Source organism: Nyctibius grandis, chromosome 4, assembly GCF_013368605.1.
Source record: "Nyctibius grandis isolate bNycGra1 chromosome 4, bNycGra1.pri, whole genome shotgun sequence".
NCBI classification, from domain to species: domain Eukaryota; kingdom Metazoa; phylum Chordata; class Aves; order Nyctibiiformes; family Nyctibiidae; genus Nyctibius; species Nyctibius grandis.
In genome coordinates this window covers 45413797-45437313 of record NC_090661.1, presented here as the reverse complement: position 1 = coordinate 45437313, position 23517 = coordinate 45413797, and the positions used below count along the sequence as shown (strand labels likewise).

Genomic DNA, 23517 nt, shown 5'->3' with positions numbered 1-23517 from the left:
AGGTAAGGCATCATTACAATACTCAATTGTGAAAGAAACTCCATAAAAAGATGAGATAACACAGCATTCAAAAATGACATCACCATCTTCACTATCTGTTTTAACTTTCCAACCCCTTGTAAATCTCAAAGGAAGAAATCTGATATTCTCTCAGCTGAGCTCTCCAGGTCTCCTCCCACCAGAGCCAGGATTCGACTTATCAGAGCAACCTGTTGGAGCTTCTCTCGAGCCCCACGTTGGGCGCCATTAAATCTGTCACGGTTTAAAGCTGGGCCAGCTATTAACCAGGTGGCAGATGCTCTCTGTTAACCCTCTCCCCCCCGCCCCAAGGGAAAGGGAAAGGGAAAAGGGAGAGAGACTTATGGGTTGGAAAGTTAAAACAGTTTTAATAAACTATAATAATGAAAAAGAATATAATAACAATAATAATAGAAATAACCAAATATATACAAATATGTACAAAACCAAGATCAAGAGCTTGGAAATCCTCCTCAGGCAGAGTTGCTCCCCCCAGTACAGACAGAGGGGAAAAGGCAGTAGCTCCCCCCAGCACGGGCAGAGGGCAAAATGCAAAAGCTCCCCTGCCATCACACCTGCAGGCTTTTAACTGGAGATTTGGCAAAGCTGGTACCAATCAGTGGGAGACAGGAGGGCCCCTCCCTCCTGGGCCCCACCTCCAGGAGGCAGTGGGTTAGTGATAAACAGGAAAGTGAGAATGACATGTATGGGATGGAATACCTTGCTGGTCAATCCTGGGTCACCTGCCCCGTCCACTCCTCCCTGCAGGTACAACCCCCTTCGGCTCTTTACTCGTAAGCAGTGACCTTGGGTTCTCTAAGGCTATTTGGCCTGGTTTGAGCCAAACCAGGACACACATGTATGCATTCAAAAATTGTTAATATACGCACGGTCATTACTTTTATGAACAAACCCTTAAAATATGGTTGTGCATTAAGGCACGACTTTAGGTATCCCTTGCACACTTTAATGTTAGCCTCTAGTATTTGTTTCTCCTAAGTTAAAGGATGATGTATAAATCTCAGTTAAAACAAGGAAACAAAGAGGAAAAGTACGAGAAAATGCTTTTTTCTAAGGCCAAGGAAGACCTAAGCACAGAAGAAGGAGAAGGCACCAAATGGGGTCAAAATTCCCAAGCCACTGTCATGCTGGCACTGTAGAGACTACAGAAGGTAGGAGAAGCTGGCAAAGGGATGAGAGAATAGTAGGTGAAGGAAACGTGCTCCCTGCATAATAACGTGTCTTATTGCAGCTCTACAGTTCAAATGGGGAGTGGAGCATTTGAGGAAGCTCATATTTTGCTCATTGGGGAGCTCTGAAGTCCAAAAGAGAAATAACTCCAGGGAAACATAGCCTTGAACAGCAAATCATCTAGGTAACTCACTTGGATCAAAGCACCAAACTTCCACCTCAGTCCAAAACAGGCTGTCTGAAAAACACTCTCAGTGCTTACTCTAGATTACCATAGCATGGCAAGCAGTAAAAGTAAATAAAAAGACTCAGTAGACATCTACACAAGCATTCCTTAACTAGCTTCCACATACAAAACAGAGAGTAAATTTTCAGTCATTGGGGATGGCCTGGGAAATGTACTCTCTGCTTTGTCATTCATGATTATTGTGGCCATCCCACTCTTGGCCTGATACAAAGCTTTATGCACACATTACATATATTCTTTTCTTCATCTGTCTCATTTGGCATGTGTTCAAAGTACTGCCCCACTATTGGATGACAGAGGCTGCAGATGTTCATGTAACATAAGGGAAATTGTAACTGAAATCTTAAGAAGTTCATAAGAATCCTCATAATGGTGCAATTAACTTCTAACCAAGGCAAAAGATAGGCCTGAGACCTCAAACATTGCTACTTATGCACTTATAGGAGTCCTTCTTGCTGCCTTTTACATCCCTCACCAGATTCAACTCCAGGTGGCCTTTGGCTTTCCTAGCCATGTCTCTGTATGCTCAGACAGCATCTCTATACAGAGAGGATGTGGAGTCTCCATCCATGGAGATATTCAAAACCTGTCTGGATGTCGTCCTGGGCAACTGCTCTAGGTGGTCCTGATTGAGCAGTGGGGTTGGACAAGATGATCTCCAGAGGCCCCTGCCAACCTCAATGAATCTGAGACTCTGTGGGTCCATTTCAGAACTCATTAGGAAAAAAAAAACCTCTAAGGACAGTGAGGTAGGAGATAAAATATTTCACTTTTGATGTTCTGAATTAGTATGCAACTTGTATAACTTAGTAGTGATAACACTAGTTCTTGCCCCAGGGGATATTCAGGCGAGCATTTCCATACCTTACAGCTAAATCTTGCAAATGCCATCATCAAACTTACAGTGAAATTTTGCCTGTTCAAATTAAGGGCCATAAGTTTCTAACTCGGTACATTCTAATGGTGATTCCTGGAAGTCATTATTGTTAATATTTTTGAGATTTAAAGAATTTACATGAGTAAACTGCAGCTGCTGCCTACTACACTTGTTAAATACTATATGTTAATATAAACTTGATATGCTATGTCAAAAATATAACTCAAAAGTCAATGAAAAATCTGCAATGTGCAGAGACAAACACGAGCAAACTCTTAATTTCTGAAATATCAATATAAAAATTCAATTTCAGTTTTTAAATTATTCTACAAAATCCATTAAAGTGAGTAATAAGGGCACTATAATAAATTCTTTCTAGCTTGGTAAATCATACCATAATTTCTGCACACACTAAATGCTGACCAAATTCATTAAAAGCAATAATCACAAATTGCTTGGGGTTTCTATTCACTATTAACAGACTTTAAATAAATGCCTATGAGATTTAGGAACAAAAGTTGTTTTTGAAACTTCCCTCCAAGGTTTTGATAAACTTAATGAGAAGGGGAAACCTGAAAAACCTCTAGAAACCCAAGTATTTTTCGCTTGTAAATGCTGAAACACTGAAAACATACATACATAGTTCTGCTACTGCAAATGCTTTTTAGTCATAACTAACTAGTCCTCTTTATTTCCAATGAACATAATATTCACACTACATTTATTATTTACCTCTGCAGCCCACATCCCTCATCACAGACATTCAGCCTTCAGATTCACAATTTTCTGCTGTGTTGATGCCAGTTCTGCTGCCTTTAACCTGCTGGCAGCTCTGTATCCCCTCTCACACAGGAGGTCAGGATGAAATGAGAGCTGTAACCCAACATCACTCCATAAAACAACCTAACTCCTTCACTGGACCACACAGAGCTTTTCCTCGGGGACTAAAACCGACTGATCCATGCAAACGTTCAGTGCAGCCCACCTCAACTAATGAGAGAATGGCTATTTCTCTTATTCTATGTACTGCTACAGAACGTAAGGAATTAAAACATACATATTATATTGGGGCTGAAAAAAACCCCTACTTTTAGAATTACAGATTTTATTATTTTAAAATCTGTGATGAATACGTTAGGTATGTGCAAACAACCAGGGAAGAAACAAGCATTTATGTCAGCTAGTTCTTTTGTCCTCGTGCTTTTAAGTGAACGCATCGCTATAACACAGCTTTTTTATTTTTATGAGAATCAACTGCCAGCAGCCTTCACCTTCCCTTAGAAGAAACTGGGAGAAAATTTAGGCTATAAGAAAAGGACTTCTATTTCAAAGAGATGGTTGGTGAGCAGTAAAGCAGAAATGCAGGCCTTGATTCATTGATGTATTCACATTTCCGACAAATACCTGTTTGATAAGGCCATTTCCTCACTCACAGTCAGACACAGTACAAAAAATTTCCCATATAAGTCACTGATTTATATTAGTATTAATTATTTTACCTGTAATAAACATGCAATGTCTGGATTTCTTCTTCTAATTTTTTGCACTGCTGAAGAGCAGCCTCTTTTTCTTGTTGCAAGGCTATCAGCTCTGCCTGTGAAATGATAAACAAATGATAAACAATTTATTCAGAATATCCATATTGCTTTGAAAACATAACAATCCTTTATGCATTCATTTCAGCCATGTTTTATTAAAATTACAGATACAAAGTTACACTGTTCTGTAACACCGCCTATTTAACTCTTTTGAAAAATCCTTTCTTGTTCTAGCATTGCAATTGTTTCTATTTTTTTTACCCCCAGCAGAATGATGTTTTGAATGGCTTCCCTCACGTATATGGTCAACTTTTTGAATGGCTAAGGTTAGATCTCTTCAGTTCAGCCAAGTTTTCATCAGCAAACATATTCATATTGATATAATGTTCTTACATTGCAAAACTGCTGACCAACATATAGAGACTGAAGCAAGGCACTCAGCCACAAGTTACTGATGCGTGACTCTTGGTCTGCATGTGGCTCTCTGGCTGTTAAGCGTGGCTCCTATGCTGGGAGCCACTGGTTGATGTTACTGGCAGAAGAGCTGCTGGATAACCCACTCCCTGAGCTGTGGCAGGCGATGAGCCAGCGGGGGCTGCTGAGACCGGCACCGCCGGCTCACTCTGGGATCCGGGTGCATTCTCAGCCAGGGTCTGGTTTAGAGTAGAGTGAGGGAATCCCTGAGCAACCGCTCTCATCTCCCACCTGTAAACCCTCCCGGATGTTTCCCCTCCCACTGTTTATTCACACTGTGCTGCAAAGGGCTTGTGATTCACAGCCATTATGGAAATTGCACCATGTGGCTTGTAAGGTCAGGAAGGCAGCAAGCCCTGACACGGCCTTAAGGGTAAAGAAGAGGTAGGAGAAATAAATACTCGTGTATATTTAATGTGGCTCTATAGCTTAATCACCATTAATTTTAAAATGTCCAGTTTCAATAGCACTGCAGGACTCCCTTGAGAGCCCAGGTACCATATAAATTATATTAAAATCAGCAGGTGATTAATTGTTGTAACAACAAATAAGACTGGGCTTGCACAGCAATTCTTTGACACGTGAGCCTGAGCAGTGGGCTGCTTTCCAATGTTTTTAATTCATGGTGCAAGTTATTAATTATACAAATTGTGGAGCCCCAAACCCAGAGGCACACATGTGAGAAACGCTGACTGCGGATTCTGCCAGCTCTTCAGGACAGCGTTGCGGAAAAGTTTCTTGGTAAATTAAAGACCTGTTACATGAGCTACGAGCACATGAAGGGAAATGCACAGAGTACAGCCTCTAGCTCTGCCAAACTCACTGTATAATCATGAACAACTCTCTCTGTATGCCTCAAAATCTTTCTCCCAAAACAGGGCTCCCACTTGCTTCTGTTTCCTATTTGTCTATTAAGACTGTAAGTCTTCAAGGCAGGTGTTTTACTGTTTACTGTCAACTCCCAGTCATCTATGGGCAATTTATTCTGCTGGTTGATTAATCATGTTCTGGATACATGGCTGACCCCTGGCAAATTTTATTAAACACCACATTGCACAGATGCAGCTACACAACCAGTCTTTGCACCGAGCTGCTCTGTATGTCACGTTGCACCCAGGGCTTTGCATTGCCCGGGTACAGGAGCCACTGCTGTAATTGCTCCTGTAACAGACATTCATAAAATTTTAACAGGAAGTTCTCTGGAGAATAAAACCAAATTTTCTTACTATATGGAGGGTTCCTTCAGCTTTAAAAGAAGAAAGCGTTAATGTTTAACCTCTGAGTGACAGTGGTTTAGTGCTTCTGATACTGAAAACAATGTACTGGATGCTGGCAAGCCCTAACTCCTGTCAGCAAGAGGTTAAAATCCTCTGCAGGTGAGCGGTGCTGCTTGCTGCCTTGCAAACAGAACTCACAGAACACAAGGATGTTAGCCAAACCAAGCTATTTTCTGTAATTATACTGTTCTGTAGGTGAAACAACATTCTTGAAAATTGGAAAACACGCTTGAATCAAAGTAGGTGGTTTGTTCTAGAGGCAAATAATTAACATCCTTGCCAATTTTCAGTGTACTGTGAAGTGTGATTGAAATGGTAGACTGGAAGGAAATGTTTGCAGCTGACACACCTACTCACGGAGAGATTAACGGCTAGTCTCTTTGGAGAACTATCATAAAAAATACACCTAATGTTACACTTGCTTTTCAGGACAAAAGTCAGAAGGCACTAGAGTCTGAAGACTCTTATTTATGTCAGTTTTTCAGCAGAGAAAACTGCACTGATTTGACTGGGTTTGCATCTGGGTTTGCACCAGTAAAAATAACAACAGAATCAGGTGCTTTGGATTTAAAAAAAACAGCTACAAAAACTGAAGGGAAGAAAAGTAGACTTTTGCTAACCTCCTCAGTAGCATGTAGTGGGGTTGATACTAGGGAGCAGCATGAGACCAACAAAAATTCAAGCACAAGAGTTTTTGTGCACAGCATGCAGCCATGCAATGAAACGACTCATCATTCACATGCCTGAAGAGTGGTAAACACAAATAAATAACTCAAATATCCTCCCAAAAGAGAGATGTCTTCCTTCACCAGAAGAGGGAAAGCAAAACCGTGCATATCACAAAGTTAAATTGCGAACTAAAATAATGGTGCCTGCACTACTATAAAACATTTGGAAGACTCCCATAATGTATGTTGAAATCCATCCATAGCGCACATGGCAAAAATCCTACATGAGCTCACCTCTAGTAATAACAATAGCTGCTCGGGAACTTTTTAACAAAATATTTTTCCTTTGGAAAATGTCAAGCTGTGGAAATCAGAACTCTTCACAGAAATGGATCAGTTTTGAATAATTTTTTTTGAAAGTTAGGGTAAAGAAGGAGCAACAAGAAGAAAAAGAATTACACTCAGGTTCCTCTGGTGGAGGTTTTCCCTAAAAAGGTCAATTTAGAGGTGAGGTTGGTCACTGCTTTGGTGTAACGGTCACCCTCAGTGAAGTTCCTGTTTAACCCTGAAAGTGTATTCTGATCACTGGGATATGGTCTCTTTCTCACAATTTTGTTTTGCCCACAAGTTCCTACGCTTTCATATTTGGTTTAATGTGGATAGATCCTTTCCCCTACTCTGCCCCCCCCACTGCTTTCCATGTAGGAATTCTTGTTCCTACACTTCTCCTATTTTGTGTTTTAGCAAACAGTTACTTGTTGAAAATGTACATTTTCCAATTAAATCTAAAAGCTAATTGCTACATATCAAACTTAAAATAGCCAGATCTTGACTAAGAAAACCTCATTACTGATCCTTCTGCTGTTGCTTTTGTTCCAAAATATTTAAATCAACAATGCTATGTGTTTTCTTAAATACATCTGAAAAAATACAAGACTTAAGCAAAGGAAAACAGAGGGTAAAACTAGTTTTTATCTTTTCCTAATTCCTCTAGGGCAAACATGAGCACCCTCTACTCTAATCTAAATTGAAAGAGGTAAGAACACACAGCATCCTGTGCTGTCAGGTTCCCTGTGGGTGAGAGATGGCTTTTATAATGCTTTTCAACATCCAACAGAAGGAAAAAAACACTTAATGAACTTGAGTAATAAAGCTTCATAGCTTTATCTTTTTACTGATTTTTCTCATGCATTTATAGAGAGGATATATATTTCCAGCTATACATATTTACAGGGAGCATATATTTTTCCTTCTTACACAGGCTAAACAGCCAGCCTTTTCTGTTACCTCTCAGTCAACTAGGCTCTTCATTCTCCTGATCAATTCAAACTCATCTCTCATCAACACTCTGCTAGCAGTAGGCCTAACTCTAGTTGAAACATCTTACCTGGTACATTCTTGCATCACTTTTGCTCACAGTCACCATCTGGTATCTGTCTGTTCTCCTACCCACTGGTATCACTCAGCTAACAGTGGAAATTCTTATTCGTCCTGAAATGATGATACCTTACACTTGGTACCATTGAATTCCACCCCACTACTTTTATTTTGCCAGTACTTGAGGCCATTCCAATATTTCAGCAAGACAGCTTGAACTTACTTTGTATTAATAATATCTCCACTTTGTATTAATAACATCCATCTCCCAGCTCTGTGTCATCAAGCAGTTTCATTGGCACGCTGTTGCTCTTCACGCCAAAGGTTCTCAATGACAGCATTAAAGAAAACTGGTTCAGTACCAATTGGTGAGAAATTGGAGAGAAATTCCACCAGCGAAATCCTTGGACCTTAACGTTTCTCCTTTCAAAGCTGTTTGCTGTTGCCTTCCTGCTAACCAGTTCCTTATTGCCTTTGACTAATCCCTCATCTCCTTCATGGGTACATGACATTTTGCAGACAGACATGAGCTCAACGTGCCCATCCTTCCAAACAAGAGATGCTAGGTGAACCCAGTTAATGGCAAGCAGCATTTCCCACATTAAGCTTGTGCCTGCTTGTAAAATAACGATATACATATTCTCTACTGTAATTAATATTTTTCCATATGGCACCACATATAAGCTTATGTGTCAGCTTATATTTAACAAGTTTCCTTGTTATCATACCAAAGAAGAATTCTTGCATGATCTTACTTGGGTGAAAGTTCTACTTCAATCCACTGTTGATGGATCCATGCTTTAAGAACATTTTCCTTCCAAATTTACTCTGAAGCCTCACAATAAAGACTAACCGGTCTACAATTGTCAGAATTATGTTTTTTTCCCTTCTAAATATAGACTCTGACTCTGCTAATTCCCTAACATATTACACCATACACAGCCTCACAGGATTTATTAAAGAACTTTACTATCATTCCTGCAATTTCAGGCACCAGCTCTTTCAGAATTGGGGATGGAAATCATCCATTATCCCAGTCTGAGCACAATAACCTATTGAACAGCTATGATGTACTCCATTTCTATACACTCCCCTTTCTTAGCCCCTGTCCTCATAGTTGACATCATCATTGCCCAATGACAAAGGAAAAAAAAAAAAAAATCACACATTTTCGGACCTAATCCGTATTATCCTTGATCTCCATGCCATTCTCAGCGAGGTGGCACATTTCCTCTTTCTTTGTTCTCATTTTAGTCATTACACTATTGTTTGTTTTAATTTCCTTTCCAAGGGGCTATTTAGCTCAACCTCTGGCAATTTCATTTGTCTCTGTATCTCCTGTTTTCTAAGATATAACTTTCTTGCTTAATAAGTACTCTTCTTGTAGAAGAGTTTTTCTTATTCTATTCTTATTAAGATTATAATTTACCTAATTAGAACTGACACCCTTCTCACCCAAAGCATTTTCCCCTGGCTTGACTGAGATATGTACTAACGTGCAGGTATTCCTTAACTTAGTAATGGTTGCTACCAACAGCTTTCCTTCTACTATCCAGGATATTCCCATGGATTAGAAGAAGGCTGGATAAGAAGGCTGGAGAGTCTCAAAGGTCATTTCTGCAATTTATGGACTCAACCATTTACCCTTGGTAGACCTGTATAACGGGGAAAGATGGCAGTAAGACATCTTTCTGCTCCTTCGGTCCTATGTTATCTGAAGTCTGAAATGGAACCTAGCCACCAATGGACAACTGAGAATTGCCCCCATTTCTCCTGAGGCAGAAGTATGTTTCTGCTGATATTAGTGGTTAGCTGGACAGTAAGAAGTCAGGTGTCTTCTCAGGGCAGCAGAAGACTGGCAGGAGGAACAAAGGTTTCTTTCGTTCTCAATTAAAATGAATAAGCAAGAAAAAAAATTGGAAAATGTTTTAAACCCATTGAAGAAATATTTTTATCTTACACTATTTTTACTGCTTTTACATTTTACACATCATGTCAATAAGAGAAGTACATACTGCATGATAGAGCAGGTCATGTTGTGACACATTATGACATCCAACTTCTAACCATTCTGTTATTTTTACATTAGCAGCTGCTACTTAGTGCAGATTACAACAGCTCATCTTATTTTCTGTATCAGTGTCAACATATCAAACTGTTCCACCAACAACAGAAGCAGGTGATGCTTTCATCTAGAAAAGAATATAATCACTTGTCTTATTAATTAGGGGATCAGAGGTTTTCAGGGTCAAGAAAAAGATTCCAGCTAACACGAGGGGACTGAAAATGCCTAGCACTCTAATAACACCCAAAGTGATCTCCTTGTTTTTTAAATTACAGTGCTAATGTGTCAAACTCTTTCATTACAATATAAACAGGGGACACGCTGACCTAGAAAACTAGATAAAATCTTTCGACTTGCATTTAAGTATCAGCTGCCCTTGACGATTTTAAAAATGAAAAGTGAAAATTGGAACTGTACTCTAGTAGATATTATAAATTATTCATACATCATGAAACACATAATTAACAATAATAAATCCAAACTTAAAATGTAAAATTAAGACTTCATGTTGAATTTTTGAAGTTTGAAATGTAGTTTCAAATATTCACCAAATAACACTTCTGGCAGATAAACTTGAGTTGTAAAAGTTTGGAATACTAACTGAAATTAGAAATTCATGACAAGTTGTTTCTCAACATATTATTTTCTAATGGAAATAGTTTTTACTAAACCTATCTTAACTGAGTACATCAAGCAACTGTATTACTGATCCCTGATGGATCTGCGCTGCTGTGGAGGATCAGTACAGCTAGAAAATTACCCTGAAGAATCAGCTGAGGGTTATTTGTGTGTGTGCATTTCAGGGTAACAGTGGTGGAGGTGGGAACTCTAATAGCCTTTAAGCTACAGCTTCCCCCAACACACCGCCATGACCACACCCAGGCTGACATTCCCTCTGGGCACAAAGGAATGAGATCTCAACAGCAAACATGACCTTTATGAGTTTGCATCAGGATCAAACAATTAATCATAATAAGATTTTACACTACAATCTAATACAATTGTTGGTCAGAATAAATATCAGTTAATGAAACTTTTTTTTTTTAATAAAAGCATTGTTTCACTGGAACAATAATGCACTGTGAAGATGCATTGGTTTAGATGGAAATATTTCTGAGGAATGTCAGGCAGAATTTCTGACAGCAGAGAGAACTCCTCCCCAGCCATGGGATTAGGTTATTCATCTTGGATGCAGAAACATAAGGTTGAGTCCCAGTCTCTTGTGTTAACTCACTCTAGACATGGCAGACTCCCACTAGTGAGAATACTTCCCTGCTCTAAAGTCATGTGAATTACTCAGGTTTCTGGTGACTTGCATTGGTCTATGTCCTCCCTCTGTGACTGGCACAAGTAATTTTTTATGAAATTGCTAAGTATGTGAAGAGCAGATTCAGACAGAAGATTCATTGGAGGAAAGGAGACCAACACCCAACTCAGCCATCAAAATGTTTGCAGGTGCCCAACTTGGATCAGGAGCTGAAATCAAGGTTTTCACACATATGATGTGAGTGCATCAACACTGGCTTCTTAGCATGTTTAGGTGCATCTTTTTCAGTTACTTTACAGAGAATGTCTTAATGTTTTCTCTTACTGGAATTAAAAATGGTAGCCCCATAATCTCCCTTTTTTCCAAAATGGAATTGTCATTTTCAAGAAGTGTTGTGCTGCAAGTCTACCTAATGCCACCTTCCCCAACTCAATCTTTATGCTGTCTCTAATTTAATATTTTTAGGGAGCTTTTCAGAAGACTTGTAAAAGATGTCACTATCTGAGGTCCAGTCTCCTGTCTGCATCACAACAACAAATTCCCCGGTAAGAATACATGATCATGTTGTGACTGGAATGACAGCAACAGGCCACAAGAAATATTATGCAGATTGTGCAATCACGAAAAAAAAAAATCACCAAATAGCTTTTTACTGCTCTATCGAAGAAAATCAAAGGATCCAATAGCATTTTTGCCCAGACTAGGTACATATCTGTTTCATTTTATTAATATCTACTAATTAACTTAAAACAATACCAGTTGAACTATTATGCCTGAGATGTGAATGCCTCATTCTTATACTGCATGGTCACTGCCTGGGAAGTGCACTGTACCAGCAGTATTTTACAAGCAGTTTACTCTTTCACCTAATGCTGTGCTCAAACGAGCACAGATTACAGGCAGATTCAGTCCATTATCACATTACGCAAGAAAGTCTCTAAGAAATGCTCATGGAATTTTCAGTGAGCTAAGAATTTGCTCATCTAACCTTAGATACGATCTTGATACAAAGTTTCTCCATTATCTGCAGTATTATTTTATAATATCCTATACTTCTTCCAAGCAATATATGGTATATTGAAATTGTAGGAAAAATTAGGTATTCAAAGGACAATACCAGACACGTGACGAGTGTGTGAGACTAATACATGGAACCATTTTATTGGAAAGAATAATTCACACAGTGAGGAAGATTAATTTGAAATTCTGCCCCTGTGAGACTGACACAAAACTGTAATTGACTTCCCAGGGTCAAGATTTCATTTATGGTTTCCATCTGTTTGAGTACATAGCTAAAAAACCCAGAGGTATCATCATACATATCTACTACGTGCATATGGATAACTACCTAAGGATACTGCAAAGATTATTTCAGGTAGGATATAACCTCAGTGACAACAAAAAGACTCCTCAAAACTTTCAAGGACAACAGCTCCAAAATACACATTCATAGCTGGACTGGGCTTTGCACGTAAATATTGTCATGTGCAAAGATGCTGACCTTTTAGTAGGAGGAATTTTATTAAGAACACAAGTTGGAGGTGCTTTAAAATAGCAAGTAGTTAGGTCTCCATATACAGATAGATTAATACTTGTCTCACTACTAAACCATGATGCACACTGTGAAAAGAAAATAAAAAGAAAACAATCAAGAAGACTTTGTTTTAATAGAGAAGCAAAAAGCCATTCACAGCAGTTATTTCTGCATAGTAGCTGTGGCTTTAGAATCTACATGAAAATAAAAAAAACCAGTTAATTCCTTTACTTCTCTGATTAAAGACTGCTTACAGGTATGGGTATGTGGAAAGGGCACATTTCTCCATGTTCTGTAGTTCAGGTTTGGCCTTGGTGACATCACTCACTTTGTTTCTGATCTAAAAATCCGTTGAAAAAAGGCAATTTCAAATAAATAATGGAAAGACATCAGCAATACAGAGACAGTTGTCTCATCTGAAGGGAAAATAAAGCATGTTGTTTTGGGCATGGTGTATACTGTTAATCCGAGGAAGCCTTCTTATGTCCCCCTTCATGGCTGCATAGGTAACTGGACTAGGAAACAGACACATCCCTTCTAAGGCAGACCAGGTTATCAAATATAAGCTTAAAACAAAGAAGAAAAAACCTCTCTGATCTACTTTAATAACAGGCGTGTTTCCTTTAACTCTGACAGATCTGACTTGCTTCACACGCAGCATGAAGACTATTACACTTTATAACAAACTTTAGTGGCAATCTCCTTAGGGGAAATCAAGAAGGAAATGCCTGTGTAAGCTGGAGTGAGCTGAAGCAGCCTTCCAGGTGGTATCTGAGACCTACTGGCAGATTACTCTGAGTAATCTTCAAATGTCAGCACCCACGATAAACCTGTTGTCCACACAAATTACTTTGGCCACTTACAATATCAAGTCCGTATCTACCACAAATAGCAAGTCGTCAGCATGGGATCCAAAAGGTAGTGCTGTAATGTTGTCTCAGAAGATTTGCCGTAACAAAGACCCTATTCAATAAAAACAACATTTCCCTCAGCCCCAAAAGTGCCCTATCCAGTTTGGGGCGGAACTGAACTGGCAGAAGAACAGAAGAAAGTTCGCATTACAGCCAGGACATGTTTTATCTGTGCTGCAGCCAGAAACTGTGTGTGCTTTCAGGGCTCTCCTTCTGTACATTTTCAGGCTCCGTTAACAGACCCCAAAGTGACCATAGCAGTCACCTCTCTATCCTAAAAAGAACCGTCCAGAAACTGCTCCGACCTTGAAATATACTGGCATGACCTGCCTTGTCTTACCATGTCAAAAGCTCTCTTCGGTCCACCCCTGAAAAGAAGGGCTGCTAACACCAGATTGTCAAAGGGGAATGGGCCCTGGTACACAGTATCGTTCAAAGGCATTGTCTGGGAGAGTGGGTTCAAACCATGCCAGGGAGCTTTCTAACAAAAAGTGTAGATGATCGCATGTCACTGTGCAAGCTCATGCCCTGATCCTATTTTAATAACTGGAGTAGGTACTGATAATTGGTCTTGTCAGCTAATAAGGGCTTAATAAACTTGACCAAGGTTGATAAACTTGACTTCGTTTGACTGACAATTTGCTTCTCTCGCTCCCAGCAGGCTGGTGAGGTACTCTTGTCTGTTCAACAGGTGTCACCCACAGCTCCACTCCAAGGATGCCGCAGTAATTCTTGCTTGGACAAATCTTTCTAACCTTACTTCACTACCCAACCTCTGTTGCAGACTCCTCCTTATAGTTGAGTCCTTGGCTTTGACCTTTGACCAGCCATTGACCATGCCCTTTCATTGCCATTTGGACTTGGTTGCCCTTTGGATTCTCTGTTATGAGACATTCACTTATTATAGTTCCTTACCCCTGATTTCAGCATGACATCCGTCCAGCTGAGACACAGTCCAACTGAGACACTCTGCAACATTTCACAAGTCTCTTTCCCGTAAAATATGTACATTGAAATAATTCATACTTCATAAAAGGGGCAGAAAAAAGCATGCAAGGCAGTAACTTGAGCAAAAACAGAGTTAATAATTTACGCTCCAAAGCTTATAACTGATGCTAAGTGATAATATACTCCAAATTATAACCTTTCACGCAAAGAGACAGAATGGCTGTTACCTCTTGACAGACAGTACCTTTGCAGAAGGCAGCAGTGTCATCCCACTGTCAGAATTACACTACAAATCTTTCATACAGGCTATGAGTCTGTACAGGATTATAAAAAAAAGTCCCAATGACTTCAGTGGGACTGCTTCTGTCCAGGAATCTTTCAGGATTTCGAAAGAAAGGCAGGGAAGAGCTTGAGTTAATATTGAGTACTTCACCTTGTGGTCTTCATCTTATGGAAAATTAATTACTAGCAGGTACACACACTCAAATTTATCTGATATTTTCGTACACACAGAAACTCAGAATTGAAGTGCTGAGTTCAACAGCAACTGTTATACTTAAGAAAAGCATAAATCACTATTGAATAGATGTATCTGTTAGCAGGAAAATTAGGAATAAGAAAGAATCCGTAAGAATATGCCCCACACTGACATGTCCAGACCTCAACTATCAAGGCATTCTCAAAACAACTTTGAATCTGGCAAGCCTGTTAGTAGTACTTCTCCTTTGATATCTGATGTTTTCATTAGACAACGTAGCAAGACAATTTGGGCTCTTTCTCCAGCTGGATTAATGTTGGGTCTGGCACTCTTGGGTAAAAGGCAAAGCTGCATACCTGCTCCTGAGGCTGGCTGCAGGCTTCACTACCTCCCTTCAGCCACTTGTGCAACTGGGGTGACTGTGAATTCCTGAGACACTGTGAACAAGCTATCATCATGTCTTCTGTGATGAGAGGATCCTCAACAAATAATTTAAAACAGTTTCACTCTCAATTTATGCAATTCTAGATGTGTGAAAGGGATCAGTCATACTGGGTCTGAATAGCTGGTGCTGATTTTGACCAGAACAAATCCCTGAGTCTTGCTACTGCAATATTTTCCACCCAAGTAGAACTCAGACTAAGGATTTAAAATTAAAGTAAGAAAAGTGAATAGAGGTGTTTGTGAGAACATACATTTAAGTCTTTACAGGAACCATCTGTTTGATGGAAAAAGTACAGGAGAGGATTCAATAGATGGCACCTTCCTATTGAATCAGCAGGGGACGGACGCCTCCACAGATGGTTATGGACACTATACTGTTGGATAAGATCTGTTGATATACATGAGTTGCCCTCACCCAGGACTCAAAAGTATGTCCTGATACCAAAGATTTCTGGTCCTTTCTGCTAAAAATCTATTTGCTAAATATTATGTGAGGTAATCCTATTTCCACCTACTGCATACCTATTCCATTAGATTCTATTAGATCTTTGCTTTGGGCAAAAGCATTCTTTTGACTTCCTACCTAAGTTTTGGTGCATAGTTGCAAAACACGTCTAAATTTCTGTTGCAACTCACTCAAACCTAACTACATTTCAACTGGAAAAAAAGGCAGTTGCTGCGTATCTAATAATTCTTGTAATCTTCAGAGCAAGGAAAAGGAAGGGAATGAGAAGAGCGATACATTACCCACAGCCATTTTCTTTAAAATCGAAACTTGCAAAATGAAACAAAATAACCCACTGAAAAGATAAACATTTTTGTCAACTATGAAATGCTCCTGCAATTTTCCACAGTATAATCTAATGCAGAAGATGTATTTCTTTCTTCTGATTTGTGCAAGACAACAGAAACCATTTCAATCACCAAAGATTTCCGTGTACAAAAATCACGTCCTGATAAACCCAGACAGTAAACACTTCTCTACGTTACTATCTTACAGTTAGAATTTTAGCCAACGCTTTTGTTTTCATTTGTTCAAAGCATATCTTACACTTTTTCACTGCACCTATTATACATTTCTTCACTTGAACACCTGTTGAACTAACCTTGTCTTGCCAGAATATTTTTAATTATGCAATCTCTATTCTGTCAGTGGAAAGCACTCGGGCAGAATCTCTTATATACCTTTCAACATACTCAGCAGACAATTAAGAACTCAATGTACAGAAATATTTGCCAACTGAAATGTTAGTGAGACAAGTTTAATCAAGTGATCTTGACTAACTTTTAGTAAAGCATCACAATTTTTTCATCATCAGTTTACTGCTTCAAAATACCACTTTAAATGCTATTTCTTAGAAATTTTTATTGACTCAGTCATTCACACAATCTGCAATACATGTCTGACTTGCATAATACTTCAGGCAACAGTTCCATTAATACTTGAACACTTTCTTTTCATGTGTAGCATAATGAATGCTAAATTTGTCTCCAGATTTTAAGAAAATTTGGTTTTGCAGGGAAAATCCTGACCCATTGAAGCCAACAGAAGTTCACTGTTCACTTCAATGGGATTAACATTTCCCCGTATTTGTATACATGCATTCTCTCTATGTAGTGATGAGTATTCCAATTACATGTGTGCTGTACACAAGGATAACACACAGAATAAGTATAATTAAGAGAAACGTCTTTGACTTTGTGTTTGCTGGCTGACACTATAAATGTAGAAACTTAGAAAAGCATTGTGCAGAACCCTCTACAATTCTGTAATGATGAAATGGTGAGATATTTGTGCAGTGCAAGGTACCACCTGGCATTTACTTTTAAACTGACCAATGTATGCAGGTTTCATCAGAGGAAGGAAAAAACACGGTCTGTGCAACAAATTTTGTGAAGGGTCTGAACAGTAGTAATAAAATTCTCCAGATAACCACCACTTTCAGAATGATGACATCTTTTTTAGGAAGGGATGCAGGGCTATTAAACTCATACACAAATGGGGAAACCCATTACTTTCTTTTGGAGGCTGCTGGGTCAGCTGCCCTATTGCGTAGGCATACTGCTGTGGATTGTAGCTGTTGTATGAAACTCCACAAAATGCTTTTGATCCATTTTATCTTGCAACTTAGCAGAGAAATGTTGCAATAAGAAACACCAACAAAGATCTGAAAAACTTAAGCTCTGGATTACCATATTGTGTTCTCTTGCCATTCAATGTGTCAGACAAAGGCAGTGGTGTTCAAAGTAGAAAAAGAAAAAGGAAAAAGAAACTGGTCACCGAAAGTGCAGAGCACAGAGTAAATAATATTCCTCCACATCCCTACTCTTTCATAGATTTGTTGTTAAAAGAGTTGCAGCAATTAGGCTTTTGTTAATTACCAGCTGTTGAAACAGATGTGTTGACTGTCCTTATTAGCCAACAGCTGGGACAGGAGAACAATTGATGCTCTCTAAAACCAACAGCCAGCTGCTCTGCAGTAATTATCTCCTATCGATAATACAGGTGATAAAGGCAGCAAAAAGGTTATGAGCTTCAATAACCAAGGTACTGTTATTGAATATCACTGGAATTTATGGTTAATTTTAGAAAATGAGTAGAACAGTAAGTTGCTACGTCTGCTTCCTATCTGCATTGTGTCAAGGTCAAGCAGTATACAAATAATAGGGGAAATACAACCAGAAAAAAGATCACTTTTTTTTAACCCTCTTACTATATTTCAAATGTCTTACTGATCTTTAAGGAATACTTTCTCTTTCAGGTGACTATGACTAGATGTCGCTCATCATTAACTCAGTTTCCCCATATGCCTTTCCTTGCATTCAATTTTACCATAAACGACTTTTTGGAAAGTGCAGATGGTTATTCCTACCTGTTGGGAAATTTTATTATACAATATGTAATAAGATATGGTAAACAAATGACTAAAGAGGGGGGCCGTCCCTCTAGAGACTTAGGTTCTAGTCTCAGGCATGCCACCAATTCTTAAGGAAATTCACTTCACTTCTTGGAATTCAGTTTCCCTAGCACTAAAATGTGAGAACTATGTTTATCTTGATAGATCACTTTGTGATTGATGACTTTAACATGCTATTTAAATGCAAAGTAACGCTTACATAAAACATTACTGTAACAGGAAAAAAAATGCATGCTTTTCTAGTACTGATATATGTCAAAGGTTATAAAATGAATAGTTCTTTTAGAAGCACGGGGCCAGACTTCCATGAATGGGAGCCACAAGCGTAACTGCTAATATCTAAATGGGATATATCAACATAGGTAGTTGGATGGTTTGTATTTACTTTTGTTCCTGCTTTGATTTATATTTTCTCATCTCCATACCCTACTAAAGTGCATTAAAAGAAAAGCAAAGCAGAGTTTTTAAACCATTTCTATTAGCTGCTCAGTTCATCTCAAGCCAACAAAAGACATGTCTACAAGAATCTACAACCATGTCTATTCACTAATTAGTCTGCACTTAAAGATACTGCCTTACTGAAAACAAGGATTAAGGCTGGTTGAATACCCTCCCTTTCATAGACCTCCCTTATGTCTCTGTTGGGTCATCATAAGCAGCTTGTTCTCTGAGCTTTAAGTAGGGAAGCTTGACAATCAGTTCTGGGCTCATCAGTAGGCACTGGGTAATTAACAGGAGCTACCAACATTTTAAGGGACATGTAAAGAAATCAACTAGCCAAAAAGTTTCAACAACAGGGATGGGTAAAAATGTATCATACTCCCATGGCAGCTATATTTTAAGAAAGATACACTGCAGGATACATTATTTTTTATTGCAAAACAAAGCAAAACAATGTGCTTCTCTGTTCCCACTTCAGATTCAAAAGAAAAAAACACGTCATTTTAGCAAGAAAATTGCCATGGATCCTTGCACACACATTCTCACATCTATTCACAGGAATCCACAGCGCACTATAAAAGAAAGAGAGAACTTGAGCCTAGTTGTCAGTTTTCTACTTTTGGAAGAATGCTAAAAGAGATGAGAAAAGGGAAGGAGAAGGAATGGTTTTAAGCAATGGCCTTCCATTTGCTTTTCATTCTTTCCTTATTTCTCCAGCTGCTTCTGTCTACCCTTGCAGTGTTTTCAGGCTGTTACTTTCCCCTGGAAGGCAAAACTTGGCTCTTTGCCTTTTGTTTGTCATCCATGAATGAGGTGTGGGGGGGGAGTTGGGGAGAGAGGGAAAGTGGTTTAGTTTTGGTCTCACTCTGCTTTGGTCTACCAACGGAAAGTTAACATTTAGACTGTGCCAACCAGGAACAGATTTGAGAAATGGACAGTACAGGGCTCCAGTGCCTTAGGAAGAGATCTGAAGGTTTGTATCCAACGTGGAAAGATATTAACTAAATTCAGGATAGAAATCAGGAAATTCTTCAGAGCAAGTGTTCTGCATGGGTTTCCATGGCAGAAACTACCACAAAGCAAGCAGGAACTTGAAGCCTTGAAGAAGAAAATGACGGTGAACATTGTTTCACCTCGGCCAAGACATACTCTAGCAAACTTTCAAACTGCATGTACGCAGCAAGGGTCTTTGCTGCCTAAATTCTGCAGTTGGGATGACCAGTTCAAGCCTGTGAATTGGTCACAACTGAAAGTGTATCTCTGCAGAATTAACCACCAGCCCCTACTCTAAGAGCAGAAAAGTACCCTAGGGTGTGTACTAGGTGGCCACTGGCATGCTGTCAGAGAGCTGAAAGCACATGGACTTTGGTCTGGTGTCTTGCAACAGTCACAGTCTGGTAACACACAGCTTCACCTGGCTCACTGTCTAATTACAGCAACACTTCCCAGCCAAAAAATAGACCTAAAAAGATCTGAATTAACACATGAATTGGACACATTCTGTCTGCTGAGCCCCTTGTGAACCTCAGCTGCAACAGGGCCACAGTAAATATGTCCCAGTGAATTTAATCCAATACATTTTAATGTCTTGGTATCTATCTTGCTAACAAAACCTAGCGTATATAACCTGGAACCAACACACAGTGCGTTTCCCTTTGTATTTTGTTTTCAAATAAAACATCTAGAGACAGCACAGGCCAGTTCCCTGAGAATGTGAAGTTGAAGACTGCTGCCCAAAACAAAACTTTTCTGATATCTCATGAAATCTTTGTAAATGTGACAATCAAGCGCTCAAGAAAATTCACCTGGCAACAGCTGCATTGAAACAAAGTTACTGCAGCAACAAGTAATGTCACCGTGTTAATAATTGACATGGAAAGAATGAAAAGGTGAGCAAGGGATAAAGAGGACAAAGGAAAGATTTCAGTATAAACTTCTGCTGGTAAGTAATCAATCAAAATTAAGATTGAAAGAGTCGGTATGAACGTTATATTGAAAACTGAAGCAAGTTTGATATCTTGGACTGCTGAATGGGGCTTGTAACATTTCTATTTTCTGCAGCCTGATTTGCAAAATTTGACAAACAAATCCCCTGCTGATTTGAATCTACTTTCATTCAATTCCCCCAAGAAACTAAAGCAAATGCAGGAACAGCGGCTTCTCATGTTTGCTGTATGCAGAAAAAGCGCTGTGCGATTCCTGGTTCTGCAGATTAAGGCAGGAATTAGCAATGCAGTGGTAATGAATGAGTTTCTCAATTTACATAACCTAACAAAAGACCCCTCCCCTTGGAGGGAGGAACTACATCCTAGAGACACTGTTTAGAAGAAGCTGTTTTGGATGACTAAATGATCAACAGCCTCAGATGAAATGGCGTGCTATCTTAATAACCACCATACTGCTAGAGGTCAAAGCAGCAGCAAAAACTTTCGAGAATACAAGTTAAAGTTAAACATTAAGAAATCAAGATTTGCTTCCTCAAATAATGTTTTTTCTGTATTCCATAATATGACCGACTTTTGAATTTTATATTAAAAACTATAAATTATCACTGTTTCATTTATACCTATACTGATTTGCCCTTTGCCCAGAATCCTGGCAGCTGGTAAAATTTAACTATTTTCTACAAAAGATGTTCCCTAAATTTAATTCGAGTATCAGAGTTAATAAAATGAATAACTCATACACAAAAATCAAATACTCAAAAGAGTGTACTCATAAAATTAAGGAATTTGCAATTTCAGTCCCAAAAGATATTGTTTTTCAGTGAAGTTGGTAGCCAGTCTCAGTTCATGATTTGTGAAGATACACTGAATTCCCACCATTCCTCAAAGATGGAAATTCAGCTATGCTGCACCTCTTGAGGGGAAAGAAAGGACTAATTCATACCAGCTCTTACAGATACATTAATAGCAGCTGAATGAAGATGCCATCAATAGGCCATGGTTTTTCAAAATATCAAATAAAATCTTCTACCAAAGAATTAGTGATAACTTATGAAAGGTAAATAATTAAAGATGAACTATAACTGTCAAAATTATGTCATAGGAACATTTACAGTTCACTGGACTTCATTACACAAGGCCCAACATTGCTCCCACTGAGGTCAATAAAAGTTGTCACACTACATTCAGCAGGGATGAGGGGATTCTTCCTGGCCTAGTCACTAACAAGTTGTCACTGTTCACGAGAATTAATGAACTTCTTATTTCCTACAAAGATTAATTAATTTTTCACACTTCAAGAAAATGATACTTCTACAGTCAAAGAAGTATTATTTAATACTCAGACTGTCTGCTGAGGCTTCATGGTGTGACACAAATTTAAAATATAACATATTGTAAAACTTAGATTTCTTTTTAATTTATTGCATTGTGGTATTCTGAAAAATTCCGAGAACTTTATCCAGCATCTAGCTGATACATAATCTTCCAGAAAAAGTCTTAGTTTTTACATCAATCAGACTGCAGTTGAATTGCCAGTTTCTCTGAAAATAAACCCTTTTATATAAAACAAAATTTCTGTCTCTCCTAGATAAACTTCTAGTTTGGAGTCTGTAATCAGCAATGGTTTTTCAACTCTAGGTGAACACTCCTTTGACTGAGTTACTAGCTAACCCCTTTGCTTGTCCTACTCTCTTCAAAAATGTGTATTTTACAGATATATTATTTTAAAGGATTTATTTTGTAACCCTCCTTATTATATTTTGGAGAACTCTGGTCAGGAATAATTGTTTCCTAGTAGCTACAAATATCATCATTATTGTAATTTAGCATTTAGGTTGAAATATTTGTTGCTACAAACACTGACACTAACTGATGGTATCTACAATAAACCTCACAGCTCAGTAGAAAAAAACACAGTAAGTAAATATTGATTGACCAATTCAAAGTATATTTGATAATAAAAGTATCTTGCTATTTCATTATTACTGCACTGAACCAAATTATTGTTTTGAAAAAATACAACTTTCCAAAAGTGTGTAAAAAATTACAATAAATTAAACTAACCATTCATAATCTTTCTGGCAGCATAATTGTACAATATATATTTTGCAGTTATTATTCCACAGGAAGGAAATAAATAACACTACTAAGGAACAAAGATTAAATAAAGAATATTGACTAGAAAAATCTCCTATGCCAACATACATTTTAGGAATTTAATTTTATGAAGAATACTTTGTTAGGAAGGTAAGTAATGGCTTGACACTTAGTATTTTTACATACAAGAAAGGGAAGAACAATGCTAGGGAACCTGTCTCAAGGTTAGCCTAATCTCCTAAACATGTATCTTAAAACAGTAGATATCATTAGCAACTGATTAAGGAAAAAAAATAAATATACCCCTGGATTTCCAGGGAACACATCTTTACCCTTTTTCACTATAAACAGTGAAGGACAAAAGTCAGACAACTTCTCACTGTTCAACAAGTTATCAAGCTTTTGACAGAAGCCCATTAAACATGGTCTTGAGAAGTTCTCGGCTCATTCAAAGTGGAAAGAGCTGCTCTTTGCCAACCAGAGTCACCTCCGTATCATTGCTATACGAATAATACATTTTTACCAAGATGATCTAGGGGACAGAACGACTAGCTCTTATCAGGGACTAACAAAACAGATTAAGACGTGGTCCAAATTCAGTAGTTCAATTCAGAAATGCAACTTTAACACACCTGAGGCTTGATTTAAGATTTATTTTGAAGCACTGTAATTAGAGGAGAAACACAGTATTACGTACAGCTACATGTTAACACTGTATATATATGGGTGTATAGGGCCACAAGCACCTAAACCTATGTGTATAATTATACATGCAAATACTACACACTGAGAAATGATGCC

At 38.5% G+C, this 23517-nt stretch overlaps 1 protein-coding gene across 1 annotated transcript in view; it reads right to left on the bottom strand.

Annotated features, from left to right (window-relative positions):
* Positions 1 to 23517, bottom strand: part of MIPOL1 (mirror-image polydactyly 1) — a 203851-nt gene that overhangs the window by 52546 nt on the left and 127788 nt on the right. The window contains exon 10 of the mRNA XM_068399133.1: positions 3833 to 3927. Within this exon, the coding sequence (XP_068255234.1) occupies positions 3833 to 3927 (95 nt within the window). The remainder of the gene's footprint in view (positions 1 to 3832; positions 3928 to 23517) is intronic.